A 24,060-nucleotide genomic window follows, 5' to 3' on the forward strand; every position below is an offset into this window, starting at 1 on the left:
GTACATACACTACTACGAGGAGGATATGCCCACTCAGCCGAGGCCTGGGGTTTGCTTCCTTCAGGGTCCCCCCATCAGGAGGGGCGACGACAAAGAGCGGACGAGTCACGACCATCGTGTTCCACCGATTGATGACTGAAGGGCGCCGGCGCCGGGTAACGGCGCACCGGAGGGCTTCTGATTGTGGGTGACGATACGGACTGCGTGTGGATTGGGCAAGATTGTGAGAGGCGATGTGGATGGCCACCCTTGGTGTTGCAGTCGGTTGCAGATGCAACAACCTGCAATGTGCACACTCGGGCACTGGAAGCCGACGTCGGGGCAGTTGAGGTTGAGTTTGGCAGTGGCAGAGTGGCAGTGACAGGGAGAGTGAGCAAAGTGAGCGAGCGAGGTGAGAGTGGGCGAGTGGAAGTGAGAGAGGGTGTTGCGGGTATAAACTCAAGCCCGCCCCCTCCAAAAGTGCCCCAAGACCGACCCCAAAGACCCCAACCAAAGCACAAGGTGCTCCTGTCACAGCCAATGCTGCTGTTTCGCTGCCGTTTCTGCAAGAGATGCAGCTGGGCAAGCATTCTAGACCCGCTCCATTCTCCTTCCCCCCTAACCCCCCCCCCCGGTCTTGCCGCTGCGAGGGTTGCCCCTGCTCCCCCCGTGCATGTCCTACCGCTGCCATAACTACACATACATAGTATGTACGGAGGACGAGGTGGGTAGGCATTCCCTCTCCCACTCCATTGATTGATTGTTAGGCAATTCTTCCTCGTCTCGGCCAAACCTGCCTTCTACGGTCTTCGCTGCAACTCCATGGACTTTTGGCCGACTGCAACACCAACACCGACGATTTCTTGTCATGTCTGGCCCTCCAACACACGTCGCGACATCGCACTAGGGTCTGCTCGTTGTTGATGGCCTCAACTATCAAAGGCAAGCCAACAGACCCTGTCGCTGGAAACCCTGACTGAACAGACGGATGGGCGGCTGGTGGAAACCCAAAAAGAAATTTCTGATTCCTCGCATTGTTCGTGATCTAGCGTCCCCCCCGGGCTCTCAGACTTCGACCACTCATTGGCTATACTCGGGTCGACTTGGACTTGTACGTTTGCCTTCCTAGGCCCAACCGTCTCGGACCAGTCGAACAAAGTCTGAGTGTCTACAGCATGCAGCAGGACGCAACGCCGTCCCACGTCTAGGACTCGAGACCTTGTCGGACGCTGTTCCTGTCGTCTTTGAGGCTGGGCCACGTCTGAGAACAGCCATATCACCAAATCGCCGAGCCTCCCTGGTCTGGGCATGCATTGCACGACGCAAGTGTATGTCGTCCGCAAACTTGTCCTCTGTCTTATCTTGTCCATGGACCATGGTTGACTTACCACCCATTCAGTGTCCGTTCGGGCTCGTCGGTGCATTCGCCATTGCAACTACGGCTTTGCCCATTCGCTTCCATGTGGCACCCACGGCAAACGCGACATTGCGACGGGAACAGAGTTTGTGCTTTAAAAAGCCCACAGCTACATGATTGGTCTCTCACGCTGCCGTTCACGCTGCTGGAGCGCAACATCGATGCTCGGCACAGACAACAACATGCCAGTCTGCAGTCTGGGCGCCCCCCCTCCCGACAGATTAACCCCTCATCCGTAAGCGGACGAACCTAACTTGGCTGATGAGCACATGCTCACTTTCTGCATTTGACAGCTAGCTCGTCTCACTGTTGCCGTGTCACGACAAGATAAGCTTCGTGTCACCACTCCCATGTCTATGCGGTACTGTACAACTGGCCCTGTCTCGGCTGGGTGTCCGTGCCATGACCACGCAACAAGCCGTACCAAACCATGCTGGCAGCTCACTTATCGAGATGCTCCTCCGCCCACAGCTGCATACGCTGGCTGGCATGACTGTTGCCTTTTCACGTTAGCCTCGCTCCGCTGTCGTCGGGTCTGTAGGTTTTTTCAGCCGACCCAGCACCACTCCATCCCTCTCCACGCCTGCAACGCCCTCAATCTCCAAACCGCGCAGAGTCCAAAAGGTGGCCCCCGAGAACGGTGGAGCCTCCCGTATCCTCTGGACCACGGGGTTTAGCCCAACCGTAGTGTGGGCCCAATCTTGGGATTGTGTGACACCCTCGCGCTCGCTGCTGCACGGGCCATGCTGCATTCGCTGCGTTTTGTCGTCCTTTAATGCTCGCCGCTATTGCTGGTTTGCCGCCTCATCTTTTAGGCCGTCCGCCACATTACAACAATTGCACCTCTCCGAGGCGGCTTAGCAAACTCTGGTGCTGAGCCTCACCATTGCCCAATCACTAGGCGAGCGGAACTGGCGGGGGCTGGGCTAGCCACCAAAATCGTCTGCAGTAATGAGCGCTGAGTAAGAATTCTCTAATGCTGGACGACACTGGCCCCGCCAACTTAACGTCGTCTAACAGGACTCCAGTAATCACATTTCGTACGTACCTCATGTTCGTCAATTCTCAGAAACTACACTACGCAATTGCGTGGCTAACCAACTTTTGCTCATCTCACCCCTCTCCACTGCGAAAAGCGTTGCGATGGGGAACTAGCAGGCAAATGCAAAGCCGCCTTGGCCACCTTCCTCTGCGGTCCAGGGTCCTGCTTCCCGGCTTGGGCCCGCGGCGAGCCGGATGCAAACCTCCACTTGATTTCTGGTGTGGATCAACAAATGCCTGCTCTCGTATGGCCCACGTGCTCGACTTGCGAGATCTATTGGTCTTGTGTTCCCTAGCTCTCCCAAGCAAGTGTGTCGTCGCCGCGCATCATCAGCCATGACGATGAAGGTTTTGACGCGTCGGCCGCTGTAATGGTTCGCTGCCGATAGGTCACTTTTGTTTCTCTGCCGTCAAGATAAACAAGATGCCAAGCCGTGGTTCAAGTGCAAGTGCCCTGGATACAAGGACCAGCCTGGGATGATGCACAAGAACCAGGTGACGGCACCGGCAAGATGATGTCTCTCTGTCCTCAGAGTGCCCACCTCGGATCATATACTACAACCAAGTGACAACGCCCTGCTTCTGTTAAACCCGGCAAAGTTCCGAGCGCGGATTGGAGCGGCAAACAAATCACTCGCTATGCCGACGTGCTCCTCTTGATCACTGGCAGAGTTGTGGACCTCGAAGATCTGGCAGATGCTTCATCGTCGATTACAAAGTGCTGTTCAACCGAGGCTCCGACCTTCTGGTCTTGCAACGTCTCCAGAGCATCCGCAAACGCTGCAGTTGAAATGCTGCAACGGGGCGAAGAATGGTTCCAAAGTTCAAAGGCCTCTATATCTCCACAGGCGTGCAGACTGTGGGAGGGGCTGCAACACATGCAGAATGGATTTTCACATGCAGTCCAGGAGTCGCAACTATGTACACGGGCTCTACGGCGACCCTGCAACGGATAGCATCGTAATCCTCATTGCAGTCACACCTTTAGTGGGTATGGAGTGTGGAATGAAGGGGGCATCGCCCCCAAGTCCCACTCCCCAAGGACTGCCAGGACGGGCACGCGACTCTATTCCGTATCCGTCACCGAGAACCCCCCGTTCAAAAAGTCGTCAACAGATGGCAATATGCATCCCATCCCCCATCAGAGCAGAGTTGAAGTGACAGCGACCGCTGCTTAGGGAATCTGGTCGCGTGCTCTGACGAGAGTCGTTGGTTCCAAAGCAAATGGACCGAGCCTGTCTCCGCGGAAGGGTGACAGGGGAAGCAATTTCTAATTTCTAATTTCCACCTACGAGCTTTCGGACGATCCGAGGCGGGTACCAAGGTGAAGGGACAACATATCGCTTACTACCGGACATCGATACGACCATGGGGAATTTCACCCGCAGAAATGACCGAGTCTTTCTCAAAAGCTCCTTGATGCTGATATTCTAGGGATTGGCTGTTTTCCGATTCTTCTTTGGTCCTTCACCCCCTCTCAAACCTGATTTGGGCTTGCTATTTCTGCATGACCGCAAGACTCTGTAATGCCAATCAGCACGCCTTCTGTCACCCCAGTGGCGGGTTAGTGGATGCTGCATCTTTGGTTGTCGATGCCTTCCAACGGTGATCCGCCGAGCCGCATCGATCTGGGCCTCCTTGCGCGTATATCTTTTCCGATAGTCCCTCATTCAAGTTCTTTTGTACGTGGATCCATACGCTGGGGCTCGGTCGAAGTTCATGGGGTTTGAGCACGATTGAAGCCGGGGTTATGGGGTGGGCTTGGGTGCAGAGTCAAATGGAGAATCGGTCATCCATGACTAGGTGTAAACCACTACGGAGATGACACCATTCCATGGCTCATCGGCTCCTTTCCATAGTAGACGTTGGGTCAGTACTAGGTCTAGATTCATTGTCCGTGCCAATGTCTGCCCCGCTCGAGCTAGCCCCTGGGGGCCGCGGCTAACGGCTCGACGTTCGCACTCCGCCGTTGTTTTGGCCAAAAAGTCGTTAATTTACCTTAACGGGGGGGCATTTTAGCTTTTGTATACGCAGCCCTGGCCGAAGACGATCTCCAGCTGCATATATTAAGCATGAATGATATTTTTCGGCACTCGCACTCTCGGATCGATGACAGCAATAAGGTGCATGGGAAAGCAATGGGCTTCCAAACAAGGCTAGAGGCATACATACTTACGTATCACATATGCGCACGCCGGGCTGCAGAACATTGCCCCAACTGGAAGGACCCTTTTTTTTTTTTTGCTCGGGTCGTTCACGCCGCCCAGGGTATCAAGTCTCAGGCTGCGAAACTCTTGCCCGTTCAGGAACGAGGAGGCGCGAGACTGGCGGTGGGCTTACTACCGTAGTCTACCCTTCGTCCTCAAGAAGCGAGGCGCGAGGCGAGAAGGGAAAAAAGCAGCCGAGTAGGGGAGAAAAGAACCGGGAAAAGCAACGAGGTTGGAGCCACGCCGCATGCTCGCCTGCGTTAGCGAGGGGTCCGCGTCTAGCGAACTCGAACTAAAACATGAAATAAAAATAATACAAAAAAGACCAACGGTAAGTGTCCGAGAGAAAATCTTTTGCCCCGCGCGTATTTTGCGGCCAATCACGGCAAACTGGTGACATTTCAAGGGAGGCACCCCGACTTCCCTCGTTTTCGTTGCCGGGAGTCCGCCCTTCCCATTCTTGTCTTCCCTCTTCCCCCTCTCTTTTCGTCGCCGGGCTGCGGTGTGTGTCGTGGCTCTCATTTCTTCAACGGACCGTGGTTCCCGTAGCGGAGCTTGGACGTTCGACTGTCCCCCCCAAGCCGATCTGGGTCCTCCCGTTCCTATCGCCAAGACACGGTGCCAAGACCCGGCGGCCATAGGGTTGGGGTGGCCTAGTGTGGGTCTGGGTTTCGGTGATTTCGGGCCGGTGGGATGGGGACGGGGTTGGGTACCTTTTGGGGTTGGGTGCTGCGTTGGGAGTTTGCTTGTTGCATGTGAAAAATCTTAGCATGTGGGCGCTAACTTTTGACACTGCTGAATGGCGGTTGCAGGTTCGTTTGGTCTTTGATAATGCTGTTATTGCAGAGAGCGACGGGCGAGCCTCGAGATGACGGCCATGGCAAGATGGCGATTGAGAGGTGTCGCGTGAGTCAACGTCTCGCAAAGATGATGTTGTGAATTGCGGGCAATAGGTAACGTGGGCAGAAAACAACGTCTTGTGTCTCATCAACATGGGAGGTGGGTCCGACTTGCCTTGACAAGAAAGCCCTTTCCGCCGGCACTGATTTTTCCAGTGCAAGTAATGACTTGCCAGTGACAGCCGAAGCTGCAAATGAACATCAGAGCTACCCTCGAATAGTCTCAGGCGCAGATATTCCGACTCTCGAGATGGTATCTGAATGGCTGGATGTGTTGTCTTCCGAGCTTATAATGGCGTACCTTCAGGTTTCGCGGCTGTTTTCCATAACGCCAGACGATGTGTGAATACAAGGGACCAATCCCCACCGAATGGCGGGAGTATTGTGGAAAGAGTGCAATGTATATCCAGGACTCGGGGTGGGTAGACTACGGTAGCTTGCCGAATGTCGTGTTGGTTACTAGTCTACGCACGAGTCATAAACGCTGTGATCATGCCGACAAGCATGGGTCGATATTGTCTCGCTAACGGGAACAGCCGGTTGTAACTGAAGCTGATCTTGGTATTCTGCATCGGTTTATCGGTACACACTCTGTTGTGGGAGACTCGTTGTTTCTTTTCGAAATCTGAAAAAGTGGATGTGTTTAACCAGAGCGTCGTTGTGGGGGGAAGACAAAACAAGAAGACATCAGGAAATGCTCCTACGCAGGCCTTTTGTAAAGGCAACTAGTGTTCCTCGATTTTTGACGCAAAATACGAGGTTAGGAACAGCCATGCGGAATATCTGGATTGTTAGTAATGTATCACAAGATTTTGAAACCTGATCTAATTTTGACAGTTGATCAACGTTTATCTTCTATCCTAAGATGTGGATCAAGCTTGAAGACCTACAAGAGGTACTCAAACCATTCAAGTTCTAAATTGTTTATCTCACAATAGAAATCAATTGAACCGAGTGTATATAATAGCCTTTTCTGGTTCTGATTCACCGTGGTCTACCACCCACTCTAGAACATTTTTGAGATGGAAATTTAACTCTTTAAGAATACAAGAACAGCTTGGCAAATACTCCATGGCCCACAACTACGAGAAGCCGTTTGCTATCTACACTCAACTCTCATGACAAAAGCAGGACTGGATATGTCAATAATAAGTCGCGTGAGGAATAAGCCTCACGACTACAGAGTGGGAAGCTATATTTAGTTTAGTCTTTCTGTCTACAGCTACGGTTGCCCCACGTACAGGCTCAGCAGCGGCTGGGAGCACACAATTTGTTCAGACTTCGGGCCCTTACCGGCTCTCACGTGATGCCCATTCAAATCCACGCGCGAAAAGCCCAATTACGACCAATCCATTACATGATAAAGATATGGACGCAATTGGGCGTCCAGCATGTTTTTTGCCTCGTTTTGAAGCATTTAGTCAAGTTCATAGGGTCTGTGTTCACGAATGCGCCAGAGCAACAACCATATCATCTCTGGCGCATTACATATTTATTTTGGTGACAATTATGTGGATGGCAAATGATCTAGAAGAAACAATGGTACTGGGGGTTTTGAAAGCTTCGGTCGCGTTATTTGGTTAGTTTGGCGAGGGTGCTAGCCGGACATCTAGTCGTTTATGGGACGGGGAATATATAAGTTTGTCGATGAATCGCTGTTGGAGACCCCTTCGTTGTTTTATACATGAGATGTTTCGCTTTGCTCGCTTTTTACCGTGCAGAGGATAAAGTTTTGGTTGCTTCATTTTATCCTATTATAGAGCACACCTTTCTCTTTTTTCTTTCTTTTTTCTTTGGTTTTTCTTTGCAGACTTAACCCCTGAAATCTTTCAACATGGGCGCTCACACAAAACGTTTTGTTGTCTCCATAGCCGGGCAATCAAATGAGCGACTCGCAGGCGAGTCCGACCAGCGTTCAGCCACCATTACGAATCCAGACGTTATAGACTCAACTTTGTAAAGAATCCTTTGGCATGCACATAATGCAAATGATCATAAGTGTTGCACGGACTGGATTTGCAGGCTTGGAGCTAAGGGCGCATCTCGGCTAGCATCATGCCTATATACAGTACTGCTGGAGAAACGTCCCACATCAACCTTGAACTTCATCTTGGTCACTTTGGGTACCTTTTGGTCGTTCTTCCAACCTTCTCCGTTTGGGTTTCCGGCCTCGTTCTGCTCTTTCAATGAACCTAGTCGATTCATGCATCTCTTGTGTAATCAGTCGTAATGAGCTAATCCTGCTAGATACGTATGTGTATCGCTTGCTCTGTTGTCCAAATACGGATAGGAGGCCGTTTTGTGCCCGTTGATAGTAAGAGACGGCTTTAGCTGGCTCGCCTAGCTTCTCAAACAGAGAGCCAAGGCTCTCAAGTATGGTCAAGGTGGAGACATATGTTCCTGTAATATCGTGACCTAATACCATTTCGTAGCCCTGAATAGCCCGCTTATACATCGTCTCAGCATCCCCTAGTCGACCCTGGTTTTCGTAGAGTACACCTAGATTGCCGACTGTGATAAGCGTTGACGTGTGGTCTGGTCCTAATGCCTTCTCGTAACCCTGAAGTGCCCGCTTATACATCGTCTCAGCATCCCCTAGTCGACCCTGGGTTTCGTAGAGTACACCTAGATTGCCGACTGTGATAAGCGTTGACGTGTGGTCTGGTTCTAATGCCTTCTTGTAACCCTGAAGTGCCCGCTTATACATCGTCTCAGCATCCCCTAGTTGACCCTGGGCTTGGTAGAGGTTGCCTAGATTGCCAACTGTGTCGAGCGTTGACGTGTGGTCTGGTCCTAATGCCTTCTCTCTGCCCTGAAGTGCCCGCTTATACATCGTCTCAGCGTCCTTTAGTCGGTCCTGGTCGAAAAAAAGATCGCCTAAACTATGAGAGAACCCAGGTCCTTCTTCATCTAATGCATCTATTGCTACCATTATGATGCATCGGTCTGCATGTTGTATGAGTCGTCGATGTACGAACCAAAATCCATGCTCTCTCTTGGTTGGGATGTGAGACGCCACGCATCTTATCGCTGTCCAGGCCATTTCCTTATCTACTCCCGTGTTCAGCACATATGCCATCCATGCGTGAACACATGAATGCACACTGTATCCCTGTGAGTCTCCTCCAGTGTCTTTCTTAAGAGGGTTCGCCTCTACTAGTCCATGGTTACAAAGGACTCTCATCACTGTGTCAAAGTTAAGCTTGTCTTTTGTCACGTCTTGTAGCCAAACAGGCCCATCTGAACCTGCCTCATGTAGCAGCTCATACCACAGATCCTCATTATCGAAATATGCCCACAGCTGGAGGAGCATAGCTGCCCCTTGGCTTTGCTGCTGGATGTGTCCATATGAGATTCCCCATGTAGAATATAACGCTTGATCGTAATCTAATAATTGCGGACTCTCTTTCTGCAAACGCAGCCAAGATTCCTCATGCAATCGGAGGTACTCAGTACAGGTCGTTGAGACTTGTTTTAAGTAGGCCCCGGCCGTCGAGAGGGCAAGAGGAAGTCCATCGAGGCGTTGTACAAGGGTATAAGCACCAGGGTCTATTTATTGGCTTAGTTTCACTTATGCTCTCATTTTTGCTGACTTACCTTGGCTAAGATGAGCACGATTAGATGTTGAAGCCAGTATCTCTAAGCTGTCTTTTACATCCCTTAGCTTACTCAGTCGAATCAACTGTCCGAGTTCCACTGTTGAGGACCGGGTTGTAATGATAATGGCGCCATGGTCGGCTTCAGGGAGGAATGGGCGGATATCGTATGCTCTAGAATCTGCTATTTTGGGCTGGCTTGATTTGCCGGAACCAATTCCAGCATCCTCAACGACACACCTGATACTTTGGTCTGCACCGCGTTGGCCATTAAATCTAATATCATCATAGTTATCGTAGATGACAAGCCAGCGGTTGTTCCCCGGTTCATCTAGCCAACGTTTGACTGCTTCTATCATTCCGTTGGAGTTTGGATTAGTCACGGCATTTTGCAGATAAACTACAGAAGCGTACTCCCGCAGGATTCGCTGAGCCAATTGTTGGAAATCCTGCTTTAGTGTTGTTTCGTCTTTCGCGTTAAGCCAAATAACGGCAGAGTTGTCGTTACGATGCCGCTTGGTGTAAGCGATCGCCAGCTGAGTTTTTCCCATGCCGCCCATACCGTGCAGCACGGCGGTGCGACGCTCGCCAGTCCACTTCAACGCATCATGCAGAAGTCCGAGTTCTTCGTTTCTAGCAACAAAGTGCTTCGCGCCGGTGACTCTTAGCAATCTGGAGCTGAGTGTGAAAGTGGTCGGACTCAATTTGGCTACGTTGATAAAGTCTCTAGTTGAGTCCTAATTAGCTGCGAAAAGAGTGACACGCAGTTTGTTTGGTTGTCAGAAAGCATCTTACCGCTGTATTTCTTCGACGGGCAAGTGAAAAAAGAGCTGCCGTGCGTAAGCAGCTGCTACAGCGGCCGCATACCCGTGCCATTGGTCGTTCTTATGTGAATCGCAGTAGTCGGAAATACCACGCACAACAATGCAAGGGAAATCAGTAAGAACTCCTGCTGCCTCCATCTCAAAGCACAGCAGCTCGTACTGCTGGGCCAATTCATCTCTCAGTGTTGCATCCTTGATCACCAGCTCCCCAGAAGCTATGTTACCTCTGTGCACAGTGATATACATCTCCTCCTCGTCGTCCCTTGCTCTGGGAATACGCTGCAATGGGTCGCATCCTATGTTACAGGGTATCCCTGGTTGTAGATGACGGTACTCTGAATGATAGAGATGATCGTTCTCTGCGCAGGGATACCGGAAATGTCGAAGGCGGCGGCGGTTCGTATCGATTCGCTTCACATTTTGCTGCACTGGATCGTTTTCTGCCCTAGCCCGTCGTACTGCTAAAGCCTGTGCGGCATTGAGCAGGGCTGCTGGTGGCGGCGCAAGCGCACCCGTCCGCTGGAACCGACCCTCTCTCGCTTTCCCATGGTCGTATTGCACTGCGCCAGAATGTTCGCCTGTAGGCTTGCTGACCACTACATGACCCAACCGGATCATCCCGTTGTCTGTCTGTACTGGAACCCCACCGCCAATACCAACTAACAGACCGAACCTAAGATTAGGAAAGGTCATCTTCATCTGTGCCACAACCGTTGCTGCAGGACAGTTTCCGGTTTGATGAAGGCCTGCGATAATGACGTTGTGGCCATTGATGCTTCCCAAACTGTAAACGTTGTGGTCTGCGGCTGGTTGTGGCAAAGCCTCGTGTTCCTCGTCCAACATCTCCATCGCAGCAATCTGCTCCACCTCCAGGGGACAAATCCACGCCACTTTGTACTCGCCGCGGCCCAGTTTTTTCGCCATTGTCAGCTTGGTATGGAATTCGTAGTGGTTATATCGTTCGGTCACCGACTTCTTCTTGGTTGTGATCTGCTGCGATGTTGAAAAGAGGGGTAGCAGGCGCTACCATTCCGTAGATACGATAACGGAGCGGAAAATGCACAGAGAGGTATAGATCGAATGCAAGATGAGTCGTGGGACGTTGGTACTGTGTAGATGTCAGGAAGAATGAGGGGTTTATGTACCGTTCATTGGCAGCCTTGTGCGGCTGAGCAGCGCGTCGCTGGCGAATCATACTGATCACAGGGGTTGCCAAGTTCAGGCAAGGGTCATGTCAGCAACACCATCAAACAGTGAACAATCAACGATAAGGGTCTTGTTACTATTTGATAGGTTTGAGAATAAAATGATAGTAATAGACAAACCTGCCGCTGATAGTCCCGGCTCTTAACAAACAACTACGCAGCACTTATCGAGACCAACAGGTGGTGTAGCATTATCAGGTTGCACCGCGAATGTGCCAAGAGGTCATTCATGAGGAAGAAAAACCAGACTTGAAAAAGGATAAAGCCTCTTTCGAGTGCTAACAACCATGTGGATCTCTTAAGTGACTAGGTTGCTGGGTTGGACAACACGTTGAAGAAAAGCATTTTCAACGAAAAACCAGCAGTCCTTTTGATCAGAACAGTTATAAACTACCGGAACTCTATTTACCAAGTTCTGGAAGGGTCTCGAACTGTTAAAACAGAGCCAGAGACTGGTCTTATGGAGCGTTCGGCTAAAAACACTATGGTCCAGAGACCACTGCCAAGGCCTTGTTCCGGATACAATGGCAACGAGTCAAGACCGTTTGGCTCAGGCCAAACGGTATTTGTAAGGTATCCCGCCGCACTAGGATGGAATTCTTTTTGCCACATTTGGTTTTGTCGGGTCATTGTGTCTGGCAGGATGGATCGAGTAAGATAACAACCTGGCGAAGGAAGAAGATAAGGCTATGTCCCAGCGAGCGCGGCTTTGAAGTCATCTGCAACGCTGAAGCATTCGTGAACACGGTATTTTCTATCGTCGGCAGGCTGGGCTTGACTGTTGCAGGCCGAACTCCCCATGACATCAAGGTATTCAGATTCCCAGCAAACATCTAGAGGTTTACCAGCTGAAATAGCGGGCTCCGTGATGCAGGGCCCAATTGGCTGTAAAAATAGAGTGTCCCTGTTAACAGCGACTCCGAGAATGACTGGGACAGCAAGTGAGCCAGCGTCTTGTTCTCAAGGCAGATAACCAACACCCCAGAAATAAGGCGCGTATCAAGTGCAAAAAGTGCGGCTTGCCTCGGAACTCGTACTGCTGAATTATCGCCCATAAAGACTTCCGCTAATCAAGAGCGCGACAACGCACCGAGCTCCCTCCTCTAAATTAAGGGTGATCCTAGCAAGAACGAATCTTTGCTTCTCTACGGTATCTTTCAGAGTGCTGATTTTTCAGAATTTAATTGATTGAATCATCCATGTTGTATTTTTTCTTGCTGGCACCCTATCTGCCGATATTATCGTGCCGTGAGAGGGCAGGTGCATATGTATTTAGCCTACATTGTGGGTCAGATCTGTCCCAGCTCCGTGCCTGACATGGCAAGCTATTGTATTTCACCCGACAGACTGATAGAAACACCCTTCGCCTGGACAAGATAAATGATTGTACTAACGGCCGGTTTATAAGGGTGGTTGAATGTGGAATTTAACCAGCAGTTCCTAGCCGACGTTACCCCTCAGTTCATCTCAACGTTTGCAGTCAGAAATCTCTGGAGCCGTGGCGTCCCATGCCAGAGGAAACGGAAACGGCGAGCATTAGCGGCCGACGGAAGAGCGGAACGGCCCACTTCATACTTTTCAATGGTGAGACACATCTTCAAGCTTTCTGATCAAGACCTTTGGCTTCCACCCATGCTAATTGAATGCCCAAATGCGTCGACTGACAGAGTATACCCGGCGACAAGACGAATATTTGAGTCAAGCTGAACCTTGGTTCGGGGGGAAGCGCTTTAGTATGGATGCATTCAGATATCAGCTCCAACCATCAACTCTCTACAGTTGAGATGAAGGCATGTGAGCTGCATCCACTCATCGATCATTGCCTGTGGTGCCAGCGGAACTCACAGAGAACTCTAATTGTTTGCAGTGACTTGAGACTTTGGCCTATATAAGCATACCATGATCTTCAGAAGTTAGAGAACCTAGCACGTCTCATTATCAATCATATATTTGCCGCTACTCAGCTGATCTATCTCTTGAGCTATCCCTGTCTTGTAATGCTCAATAAAATCATCATGGGCGGAGTCATTACAAGAAAGAACATCCGGAATCTGTCAAAGACGGAACTGGACAACCTCGTTAGGGCATTTGCTGCCATACAAAAGCTCCCTGCCGAGGATCCTAATTCCTTCTTCGTCATTGCTGGCTACCACGGGGAGCCATTTCGTGGTGCGGGCTACGCAAACCCCGCATGGTGGGGAGGATACTGCAACCATGGCAATGTACTCTTCCCGACCTGGCACCGAGCCTATCTTTTGAGACTCGAAAGAGCCCTCCAGAGTCAGGTCCCCGGCGTGGCCCTGCCGTACTGGGACGAGACCGAAGAGGCTACCCTGACAGGGGGCATTCCCTCAATCTTCCTGGACAAAGAGTACATGTTTTCTGATAAAACCTCCATCCCGAACCCACTGTTCTCGTACAAGTTCCAGGCCAGGATCACGGATAGGCTCTCGCCCATCCCAGATGCCAACTACACCAAACCGGTAGGCTATGAGACTGTCCGCTACCCCTTTTCCGGGCTCGTGGGCACCCCGCTCGACGCCGAGGGCTCCTTCATTCACAACGAGGAGCTGCGCAAGCAAGGAGAAGAGGCAACGAATGAGATGCTAAACGACAATGTCGTCACATGGCTCAACTACTCCTCCTTCTACAACAGCGAAGGGAAGGAGGTGCCCGCCGGTATTAAGGATAAGTACTACGACTGCCTCAACGCGCCCAACTACACTGTCTTCTCTAACGGAACCTCTGCCCAGCGCTGGAACGACGACCGCCTGAACGAAGACGGCTTTCGACCCGTGGTGCCGCTCGAGTCCCCGCACAACTCAATGCACCTCGCCGTCGGCGGTTTCGAAGTGCCCGGCGAGAGCAGCTTCGACCAGATTGCCGGCGCCACTGGCGATATGGGAGAGAATGACACCGCCGCCTTTGATCCCATCTTTTACTTCCATCATTGCTTCATCGACCTCATGTTCTGGCGTTGGCAGGTGAAGAACAACCAGCGGGAAAATCTGGAAATCATCGATGGGTACCCCGGCACCAACTCCGTCGACAGCCAGGGCCCTACGCCTGGAGTGGCGGGCGGGACATGGCTCACCCTCGACAGCCCTCTGGAGCCGTTCAAGAAGCCTAATGACCCGAAGACGGCCTATACATCCAAAGATGTTGTCAACATCACCAGGCTAGGCTACATTTACGACAATGTCAATGCGCCGCCTAGGGCTTGCCCGCCGCGCAGCCAGCCATCCTCCATCCTGACTGTCGGCAACATCAACCGCGCCACCATCGGAGGCTCATTTGTCATCTCGGCTTGGGCTGTAAAAGAGAACGGAGAACAGTTGTTGATTGGGACGGAGGCTGTGTTGAGCCGCTGGCACGTTGCTGGGTGCCAGAATTGTCAGAATCACTTGGAGGTTCGGGCACATATACCGATTGAGGGCTGGAGCAAAGAGGAGGCCCAGAAGATGCGTTTCGAGGTCGGAGTGCATACCCGGAAGTTGAAAGGGGGTGCCCAAGACGGGAACCGGTCCCAGCAGGGAGCTAAAAATCCTACGGTTAAACTTGGGGCTGACCACATTTGATGATGAACCGGTTACCGTCCAGTTATACGACACTAGTTGGCCAGTATGTATGCGTGACAGTTGTCATGGCTATGGCCTTCGGCTTCCATTCTCTGCCAGATTATGAATAAAAATTCTTATGATCAAGAGTTAGGTATCGAACTTAGGGTCTCGACCCAAGATAATAACATAAGAGTGAAAATTCGCAGCACGGTACCTTCTTGATTAGCATTGCTCCACGAAACCCCCGAAATATGGGGGCTACAATCTGCTTGTCCTAGGTGAATCTTGTACAGTGCAAGTCATCACTTTGCCAAACACGCCCCATTTCGATGACTTGGATGGCTGCGTTGTTTGCGATGTTCACTTGAGTCAATACAATGCTTCGGATACAATAAAGCATGAAGTCATTCATACAGGCGAGCCCTTGATTGGCGCAGGAAGGTTCGATAGAATTGCGAATAACCGCATATACTTTAGTTGCACAATGTACTCCCGAAAAGCTTATTTTTACACTGTGAGTGCGACGTCAACATCTGGCAAAGAATTAATTGACCACTATACACCGTGTACAGCCGGTTGACGTCGTATTTCGTAGCCAATACCCACTACGTCTACTAGTCCTGTCAGAATGCCAAGTCACCTACTAGAGAACAGTTTCGCCTCTTCGATGGCTTTTCGACTGGCGGATGCAAGTGATGATGCCACTGCATATGCAGACCAAACAGGATTGCCCACGGGCTCCTCCCCTTTTGGAGCCACTTTCCCCGTCAGATCTCAGGACCAAGATTTTGGAGTGGCGTCCTCTAAATAGGAAACCGGCCCACTGTACTAAGTATATGCTTGCTTATGCTCCCCTGCTGGGGAGCTTCGTTTTGGGGAGGTGGATACCGCATGGGACGATTCCCCTTCCAGTGGGAGAAGAGGGAAAAGGAGCACTCTGTGCGGCCAGGCGTTTACGGACGACGCTCCCGGAAAAACGAGCAAAATAGGCCAGACTGGCACCCCTGAAACCCCCGACTGCCAGTACCTACGCTCATAGACAGCACCGTAATTTCCGTGCAGCGGAGCCAGACATGCACGCCCGCCTGTCGGCCTGTTGCGAATAAATAAATACTCGCTTCCCCACATTGCTATGCAGGATGTTCTCGCCCTGTCTCTTAGTCGCGCGGGTGCTGCTAGGGCCGATTGAGCGTGTTGAAACATCGTGGCTGCAGTCTGCCAAGAAACATGGGGAACGACGAGCTCGACAACGAGCGAATCAAGGTCAAGCTCTGCCACGGGTTCATCTACTTTCGGGTGCCGTCTTGAATGGTCTGCTCGGATAGCTCCGTCGTGAAGTAAGGTAGAAAACAAATGCAGTGCCCACAGCCATATTCTGTCTTTTGTTCCCATGTTTGTTGTTGCTCTTCTTGATCTCCTCGTCAAGACCTTCCATTCTTTTACCCCCCTTTCACTCATTCGGTCCCGGGGACCCTTGTCATTCATTTCTCTAACCCCAACTTTCCCTACGGCGCAAAAATGCTTGCCTCTCCCATTCTTTTGCTGTCGTCCCTGGTGGCCGGCGCATTCGGCGCGGCTCGGACCTCGCCCCCTTCCGGCGCCCTAGTCGTTGCAAAGTCCGGTGGCCAGTACACCTCCGTCCAAAAGGCCGTTGATGCCGCCAAGTCCGGCAGCATCATTTTCATCCAGCCGGGCATCTACAATGAGCAGGTCCTGATCCCGGCCAACAAGGGCGCCCTCACCATCTACGGCTCCACCACCGACGACCAGGATTACTCCAAGAACCAGGTCACCATCACCAACAGCCTCGGCGCCGATAAGGCCGGCAGCAACGACGCCTCCGGGACCCTTCGAGCCAAGAACAACGGCCTCAAGGTCTACAACATCAACATCGTCAACTCGCGTGGCAAGGGCGTCCAAGCCATCGCCCTCAGCGCCTACGGTAACCAGCAAGGCTACTACGGCATCCAGGCCAAGGGCTACCAGGACACAGTCCTCTCTAACCAGGGCAACCACTACTTCCACGGCTCCTACATCGAGGGCGCCACTGACTTCATATTCGGCCAGAAAGCCATCGCTTGGTTTGAGTCCTGCACGCTCGCCATCAGCGGAAAAGGCTACATCACCGCCAGCGGTCGCGATTCCGAGAGCAACCCGTCATGGTACGTCATCAATAAGTCCACCGTTAAGGCCCTCTCCGGTGTTGGCGACGGCCAGACCTTCCTCGGCCGCCCCTGGCGCACGTTCGCCCGTGTTGTTTTCCAGAACACCGACCTTGGCTCCGTCGTGAACTCAGCCGGCTGGACCAAATGGGGAAGCAACCCCACTAACAACGTCGTATACCGCGAGTATGCCAACACTGGCAAGGGCGCCAGCGGCACCCGTGCCAGCTTCTCCAAGAAGCTGACCGCTGCAGTCAAGATCGGTGATGTTCTCGGCTCTACCTCCTGGATCGACTCCAAGTACACTGGCGGCAGCAAGGCTGCGAGCACCAGCTCCGAGTCTTCCACCGTGTCCCAGCCCGCTGTCGTTGCCGAGGCTGCTCCTTCCAAGTCCACCCCTACCACTCTGCAGACTATTGTCAAGGCCTCCTCCACTCCTGCTCCCGCGGTCGCCGCGGCTGACGACTGCAGTGGTGTTGCTGACGGCTTTGCGTCTCTGAATGGCGGCACCACTGGTGGCAAGGGCGGTGAGGTCGTTGTTGTCAAGACCCAGGCCGACCTCGAGAAGTACGCCAGCGCTTCTGGCAAGTACGTCATCAAGGTATCTGGCAAGATCACCATTACTCCCAAGGGCAAAGAAGTCAAGGTTTCTTCCGACAAGACCATCGTTGGTATCGGTGCTACTGCCGAGATCGACCAGGGCGGTTTCAACCTCCAGAACCAGCGCAACGTCATCTTCCGCAACATCAGGATTGGTGAGTTATTATTCAATGACATTTGGTAGAATACGACGACTAACACGGACTGGTAGGCAACACCTACGTTGAGGGTGATGAGGAAGGCAAGACCCAGGACTTTGATGGCATTCAGCTGGTATGTCCCTCACTCACTACCAATGCAGTATCCTCCCAAGCACTGACTGACAAACCCACAGGATAACTGCACCAACATCTGGATCGACCACGTTCACTTCGAGAAGGGCGGTGACGGCCTCCTCGACAGCCGCAAGGACACCACGTTCCTGACTGTCTCCTGGACCATCTTCCGCAATCACAACAAGGCCTTTGGCATTGGTAAGTCATCCTCCTACACTAAGACTATGGACCGTACCCTTAAGTACCCGCTAATGCATTCCCTCAGGCTGGACTGACAACGTCAACGCGCAAATGACGATTCACCACAACTTTTTCGACCAGACCAAACAGCGCAACCCCTCCGTGGACAATGTGAAGCACGCCCACCTGTACAACAACGCGCTCGTCGGCCAGACCTCGTACGGCCACTACGCGCGCGGCAAGACCGAGATGCGCATGGAGAACTGCTACTTCGAGAAGGCCCGCAACCCCATCCAAGCCGACGCCACCGCCAAGCTCAGCGCCACGGGCAACGTCTACAAGAGCACCACTGGTAGCACCGCCAAGAACGCCGGCACTGTCTTCGACCCCAAGACCTTCTACGACTACAAGCTCGACGCCGCTGCCGACGTGTACGGTATTGTATCTGAGGGTGCTGGGCGCCAGGCGAGCATCTGCGCTGCTTGAGTTAGTTGAAATCAGAGAGAGTGTGGAATGACCGGGGAGAGAAGGATGGGGTCACTGTCAGTCCGAGTCGCTGAGTGTGCAACAAAAGAAGAGGAAACTAAAGTTGGAAATTCTTTGTATTTATTACCACGGCGCGTTGCCATTGACAAAGTATACATACTCTATAAAACTGTTCATGTCACATACGAACATTCAACGCCTAATTGCATTGATTTGCCTTCCCTTCCTTCCTCATATGCATGTCTGCTGTTCTGTGCCTGATTAGAAAGCCTCCATCGTTCTTGTTCATGGAGACTGACATGCAACCCGCAAGTACAGAGAGTACAGCCAGCCGCGTAACTTCGGGATAGAGCTCGATTGAATCGCAGGAAAACAGACGCTGAACGTGGTTACAGTTCCTCTACCACTCCACCTCTAGGCTGTTCGCGAGAGGATGTATGCAATAATCTCATTGCTTGCCATGAAGTGACATCTTGGGTAGCCTGGAGGCACTGCCGCGAGAGGAAAGGAGAAGATACTTTGCTGTATCGTGTTGTCCCAATAGCGTTGACCAGTGAATGCAAGAGCATCCTTATGCAAAACGTAGGAAGAATTTTAGTCCACCGCATCATATAGATGTATAGGTCAAAAGTGACAGAAAGAAGCATCTCAAAAACCAAGTTCCTGACACCCAAGCATTCTTACCAAAAACTCAATCCTGCATACTCGGTGTCAGAAAAGCAGGTACCCTGTTTGATGTCCAGGTATGCTCTCTCGTTCACCCCCCAAGCTCACCTCCTGTGACATATTGATCACGTAAATCCCCGCGAATACGACACCAACGACGACAAACAACAGGCGAGACGCACATGTACCTGTACGACTTCCTTAGACCCTGTTAAAATTCCTCAGCTCTTTGAACCTGATGACGGGTAGATCTTGAATTCGGTATTCGGTTGCCGCGCACGTAGCCGGGAGTGGGGAAAAAAGATCAGTCATACATTCTTCCCTGCACGTTTCATGCCTCCAACATTGGGCACCAGTGCAAGCAGTGCACAGAAGTACTGACAAAGCTCTAACAGGATTGTCTTCTTTATTTGGACTTGAGGAAAGGGAAATGATGAAGGATAAAGAAGGTGAGGAAACAAGTTGTTGACTTGTGAAAAAAGTCGGACCGCCTATTAAAATGTGTATAGCGATGCTCACTTCCGATGGATAGTTTGATGCCAAGCCAAGACTCCCGGCTCGACTAATCTGTCTAACCGAATTTCAATGTCATCGCATCGACACTAATAGAGTGTCATTCTCCAAAGACAACGGAAGAAGCAAAGGGCTCAGAACGGCGCTGTCTATCCTCTTTGCTCAATCCAACAAAACGGGAATTGTAACGCCCTGCTGACAGTTCTTCACCCTGATCAAAGCAATAGTGCAGCAAAGATATGGTTTCCAACTCAGCAATTCAGAGTGTGCGGCTTCATGCGAAAGGATCTGCATACTCGCTAGTACGGGTGAGGCTAAAGGGCTAGTTAATCAGAATGGAATAGACCCCAAGAAGATCGGGATCGAATTTGCCACCGCCAGATCTCGCGTCCACCGGCGTCCGCCTATTAATCCAGAAGAGTCGCGGTCCTCGGCCAATCATGGACCTCGACGCGTCCGTTATAAGTAAGACCCTTAAGAATCTTGGCTTGGAGTCGCAGAGTGATCGGCGTGCTCTTGCTGGTTGGAGAATAAAAAACCCCGATACAAATTTCAGGGTCTGTCCATACGGCCCATACGCCACATCCTCCGAGAGTTCAGCGGATGTGTAGGCAAAGGTTGCTTCTTTGAGTCCGCTCTTACAACCTAGTCTTATAAAACTGCAGATATTCCCCAAGTGAGAAGTCGAAGGCAGGAGGCCGCCAAGGCTGAGGGGCTTTGGTTCAGCCCCGTTGATTTTCTAGAGGATGGGATAAGGCATGAACGAGGGATGCCTCACAACAAACCCCTCGGAAAAAGTGGCGGCGATGTGTGAAGATGCCTCGGATATTGCGAATCGATGCTCGATAACTGGATCTCCTGCGCTACTGAGTGGGTTGGCAGTGCTTCGCGAAGATCAACAGAAATTTTCCCTCATGCACGGCGGTGGAAATGTGGACTTTTGGCTCGGGAGCACCTCGGTAGCAGAATCCGCCGGAGAATGGAGATGAAAGGGGTCAAAATGTCACGAAAGGCGCAAGCGAAACTTCAGCAGCCGGGCGGGAAAAAAAATTTGTACATAGTCATGATATCATTGGTATAATGCCTGATAGCTAACTCTCAAAAAAATAGACAACAAATGCTTTTTTAGGTATATCCCTTCTCACATGGTTTCCGCATCAAAATTTCGGAACCTCTTTTTTTACAGACGGGCAGTCTCCTGGGCCTCGTCAATGATCATCTCGGCGGCCTTCTCGCCGACGCCCAAGACAGTCAGCATAGGGTTGATGGTGGGGATGGTGGGGAAGATTCCGGCGTCGACGATGCGGACCCGCTTGAGGCCCTTGACCTTGAGGTGCTCGTCGACGACGGCGAGCGGGTCCTTGCGGACGTCGCCCATCTTGGTGGTGCCGACGGGGTGGTAGACGGTGTGGGCGGCGCGGCGGGCGTAGAGGCTGAGCTCCTCGTCCGTCTGGACCTTGGGGCCGGGGGCGACCTCGCGGGCGATCCAGTCCTTGAAGGGGGCCTGCTCGGCGACCTTGCGGGCGGCGCGCATGCCGTAGACGAGGGTGGCGGCGTCGTAGCCCTCCTCGTCGGTGAAGTAGCGGAAGTCGAGGGCGGGCTTGACGTTGGGGTCGGACGAGGTCAGGTAGAGGCGGCCGCGGGAGCGGGGGCGGGGGATGTTGGGGGTCATGCAGAAGGCGTAGCCCTCCTTGGGCTCGTCGTAGCCGAGGCGGCCGGTGTTGAGGGTGAAGGGGATCTGGTAGCAGTGCATCATGACGTCGGCGATGTCGCCGTCGGGGATGCCGTCGGGGTTGAAGTAGGTCTTCTTAGCGGCGGCGTTGGGGGGCTCGCGGCGGAGGAAGATGCCGGCGTCCGAGTCCATGGTGGTCTTGTTGGGGGGGACGGGCTTCTTGAGCTCCCACATGATGATGGACTCGGGGTGGTCCTGGAGGTTCTCACCGACACCGGGCAGGTCGTGGATGACGGGGATGCCGAGCTCGTTGAGCTGCTCCTTGGGGCCAATGCCGGACAGGAGCATCAGGCGAGGGGTGTCGACGGCACCGGCGGAGAGGATGGTCTCGGCCTTGGCAGTGATGGTGCGCTTGGAGCCGTCCTGAAGGGTCAGGTTGACGCCGGTGACGGTGTCGCCGCGGACGTTGAGCTTGGAGACCCAAGCGTTGGTCAGGACGGTCAGGTTGGGGCGCTTCTCGTCGCCGCGGAGGAAGGGGTGGATGTAGGCGACCGAGGCGCTGGACCGACGGCCATCGTCGGGGTTGTAGGAGATGGAGAAGAAACCGACGCCCTGCTTCAGAGCACCGTTCTGGGTGATGTGCTTGTTGAAGTTGTGGAGGACGGGGATGTCAAGGGCGGAGCTGCACGAGTTGACCCAGTCGAGGCAGAGCTCGTTCTGGTGGCGGGCGTGGACGGGCTGGACGGTGTTGCGCAGCTTGTCCATGAGACGCATGAAGTCGTGGAAGGTCCAGCCCTTGGCGCCCATGGACTGCCAGATCTTCAGGTCGTACTCGAAGGGTCTGAAGGAAATCAGGGTGTTGTGTGATGAGCAGCCACCGAGGACCTTGGCGCGGGAGTGGCGGATGTGGGAGTTGCCTGTGAGAAGAGTATCAGTTTTGTGGTCGACGGGTCAAAGGTTGCCGTCGCCAGCCTCGCTGGATGAGCTGACGATGCGGAGAGGAGAGGGAGCTTACCCATGGGCTGTTCGGTGGTGCCGTAGTCGTAGTCAAGCTCGCCTCCAAGGAGGTTCAACCACTTCCGCAGGTCCAGCACGCGGTCGTCCATGTAGTCACTGGGGCCAGCCTCGATCAGGAGGATGCGCTTCTGGGGCAGAGACTCGGCCAGACGGGAGGCGACGACGCAGCCAGCGGTGCCACCGCCGACAATGACATAGTCGTAGCGGTCGACGTCGGAGAGAGGGAGCTGGGTGGTGGACATTTTGGCGGATTGAGGGGTGTGAGAGTGAGGGTGAGGGTGAGGGTATTCAAACAAGAGAGGATGCGGGCGCCCGGCCAGTAAAAACAGGGTGAGGGGTAGCTTATCAGCTTACACACACGAGGAATGTATGTACGGAGGGGTGAAACAGCTCAAGAACGCGCGGGCGGTCTTGGGTGAGATTGGAGGAATCTTGGGATGAGAGAGAGTTGGAGAGTTGGAGGTGCACACCGATGGTGATTAAAAAAAAAGAAGAAGGGAAGAGAGCTCTAGATGTTCTCCAGTGTCGATCCAAGTGGACATCCGGCCGCATTATCTATGATCAATGGTAACTCGGCATCGGCGCAAAGGACACACTGGGCCCCAAGGAGACCCATCCTTGGAGAGACCGACAGACCTAGAGAGAGAGAGAGAGAGCTCGACCACGACCTCCGTACACGTCTGCCAGCGTCGAACCCTTGAGAAATTTGATGGCGCGGTTGGAAGCCGCCTGAAGGGACCTCGTTCGCGCGCTGCAAGTCGCACCGCCGGTGCAGCAAACACGCAGGCGCTGGCGCAGGATGGTGGAGACGGACCCCGCGAAAGTGGGTGGCGGGGCCATGGAAGGGAAGCGGGTTTCGAAGGCATTGAAACTGACTCGCCGGGTCCCTTCCTGAGGCGGCACCCACGCCCGGACCGGGAACAGCGCGGGAGGCGACGGCCCATTGGGCAATTGGTCGCTAGCAGGTTTTTTTTTTGTTTTTTTCCTGGTCGTTTTTCCCTCTTGTACATTACGTACCTACATGGTAAGGCAGTTAATTAGTTCTTGTCGCGCGCACCCATCATCGGTCCTGCACCTTGAAAGCTCCTCAGGGACCCCCCGTCCGCCCTGTCATCCCTGCAAGACATCAGGGCCGGATTTTCAAAGTTCCAGGTTTCCTGACTGGCTCAACGGCTCAAGCTAGGCCGGACTAACGCTTTTTGCACAGCTGGCAGCCAACATTTGTGTCAGCAACCAGGACCCAGCACCCAGCGGCTGGGCGGCGAGAACGATACGAGATGAGTGCACGTCTTTGCCGACAAACCTGATTGGGCCCCCCTGGCCTGCCAAGTCCTCCCGCGACGCCCACTCTGGTGGAAACTGTCCGACGTCGTCGAAAAAGAATTACGAATAATGGCCAGAGGCCTGAGAGTAATGAAAAAAAAGCCAAGTGCCGCAACGCCGTTTGACGGCACAGCCCAATCATGACGTCTCGACTTTGCCCTGCATCTGGATTGCCTGGTTGACCCGGCGAATGCCCTTGATCCGTCTAATGCGTACGGGCGAGGACGGCGGAAGACATGCCCACCTAGCTTCGCCATCTAATCTTACCTGCATTTTTCCCTCACGTCGTCCACAGTGTGCCCACGCTCTTCTCCGAGGAATATTGGGGGTTATCGACCGCATCAAACCAACGCCGTCGTTGCCGACCCTACCTTTCTCCCCCGGTGGTGTGTGTGTGTATGTGTGTGTGTGTGTGTGTTGCCTGGAGCCGGGGGTGGT

At 52.9% G+C, this 24,060-nt stretch overlaps 4 protein-coding genes across 4 annotated transcripts; 2 read left to right on the plus strand and 2 right to left on the minus strand.

The window, feature by feature from the left end:
• Nucleotides 1–9,514: 9,514 nt before the first annotated feature.
• ColSpa_09266 (uncharacterized protein) lies at nt 9,515–10,887 on the minus strand (the record flags this gene model as incomplete). The annotated part of the gene is given in 3 exon segments (XM_049275478.1): nt 9,515–9,539; nt 9,554–9,811; nt 9,935–10,887. 3 exon segments carry the CDS (start codon nt 10,885–10,887, stop codon nt 9,515–9,517), a joined length of 1,236 nt encoding a protein of 411 aa, XP_049131435.1.
• A 2,296-nt stretch (nt 10,888–13,183) lies between these two features.
• Nucleotides 13,184–14,746, plus strand: ColSpa_09267 (tyrosinase; the record flags this gene model as incomplete). Its single annotated transcript, XM_049275479.1, has 1 exon — nt 13,184–14,746. The coding sequence occupies one exon, from the start codon at nt 13,184–13,186 to the stop codon at nt 14,744–14,746; it is 1,563 nt and encodes a 520-aa protein (XP_049131436.1).
• A 1,500-nt stretch (nt 14,747–16,246) lies between these two features.
• Nucleotides 16,247–18,431, plus strand: ColSpa_09268 (pectinesterase; the record flags this gene model as incomplete). The annotated part of the gene is made up of 4 exons (XM_049275480.1): nt 16,247–17,645; nt 17,702–17,763; nt 17,825–17,963; nt 18,031–18,431. The coding sequence occupies 4 exons, from the start codon at nt 16,247–16,249 to the stop codon at nt 18,429–18,431; spliced, it is 2,001 nt and encodes a 666-aa protein (XP_049131437.1).
• A 2,359-nt stretch (nt 18,432–20,790) lies between these two features.
• On the minus strand, nt 20,791–22,541 carry ColSpa_09269 (choline oxidase; the record flags this gene model as incomplete). The annotated part of the gene is made up of 2 exons (XM_049275481.1): nt 20,791–22,199; nt 22,298–22,541. The coding sequence occupies 2 exons, from the start codon at nt 22,539–22,541 to the stop codon at nt 20,791–20,793; spliced, it is 1,653 nt and encodes a 550-aa protein (XP_049131438.1).
• Nucleotides 22,542–24,060: the final 1,519 nt, after the last annotated feature.

The sequence above is a fragment of the Colletotrichum spaethianum genome (assembly GCF_022836535.1).
Source record: "Colletotrichum spaethianum MAFF 239500 DNA, contig27, whole genome shotgun sequence".
Taxonomy (NCBI): Eukaryota; Fungi; Ascomycota; class Sordariomycetes; order Glomerellales; family Glomerellaceae; genus Colletotrichum; species Colletotrichum spaethianum.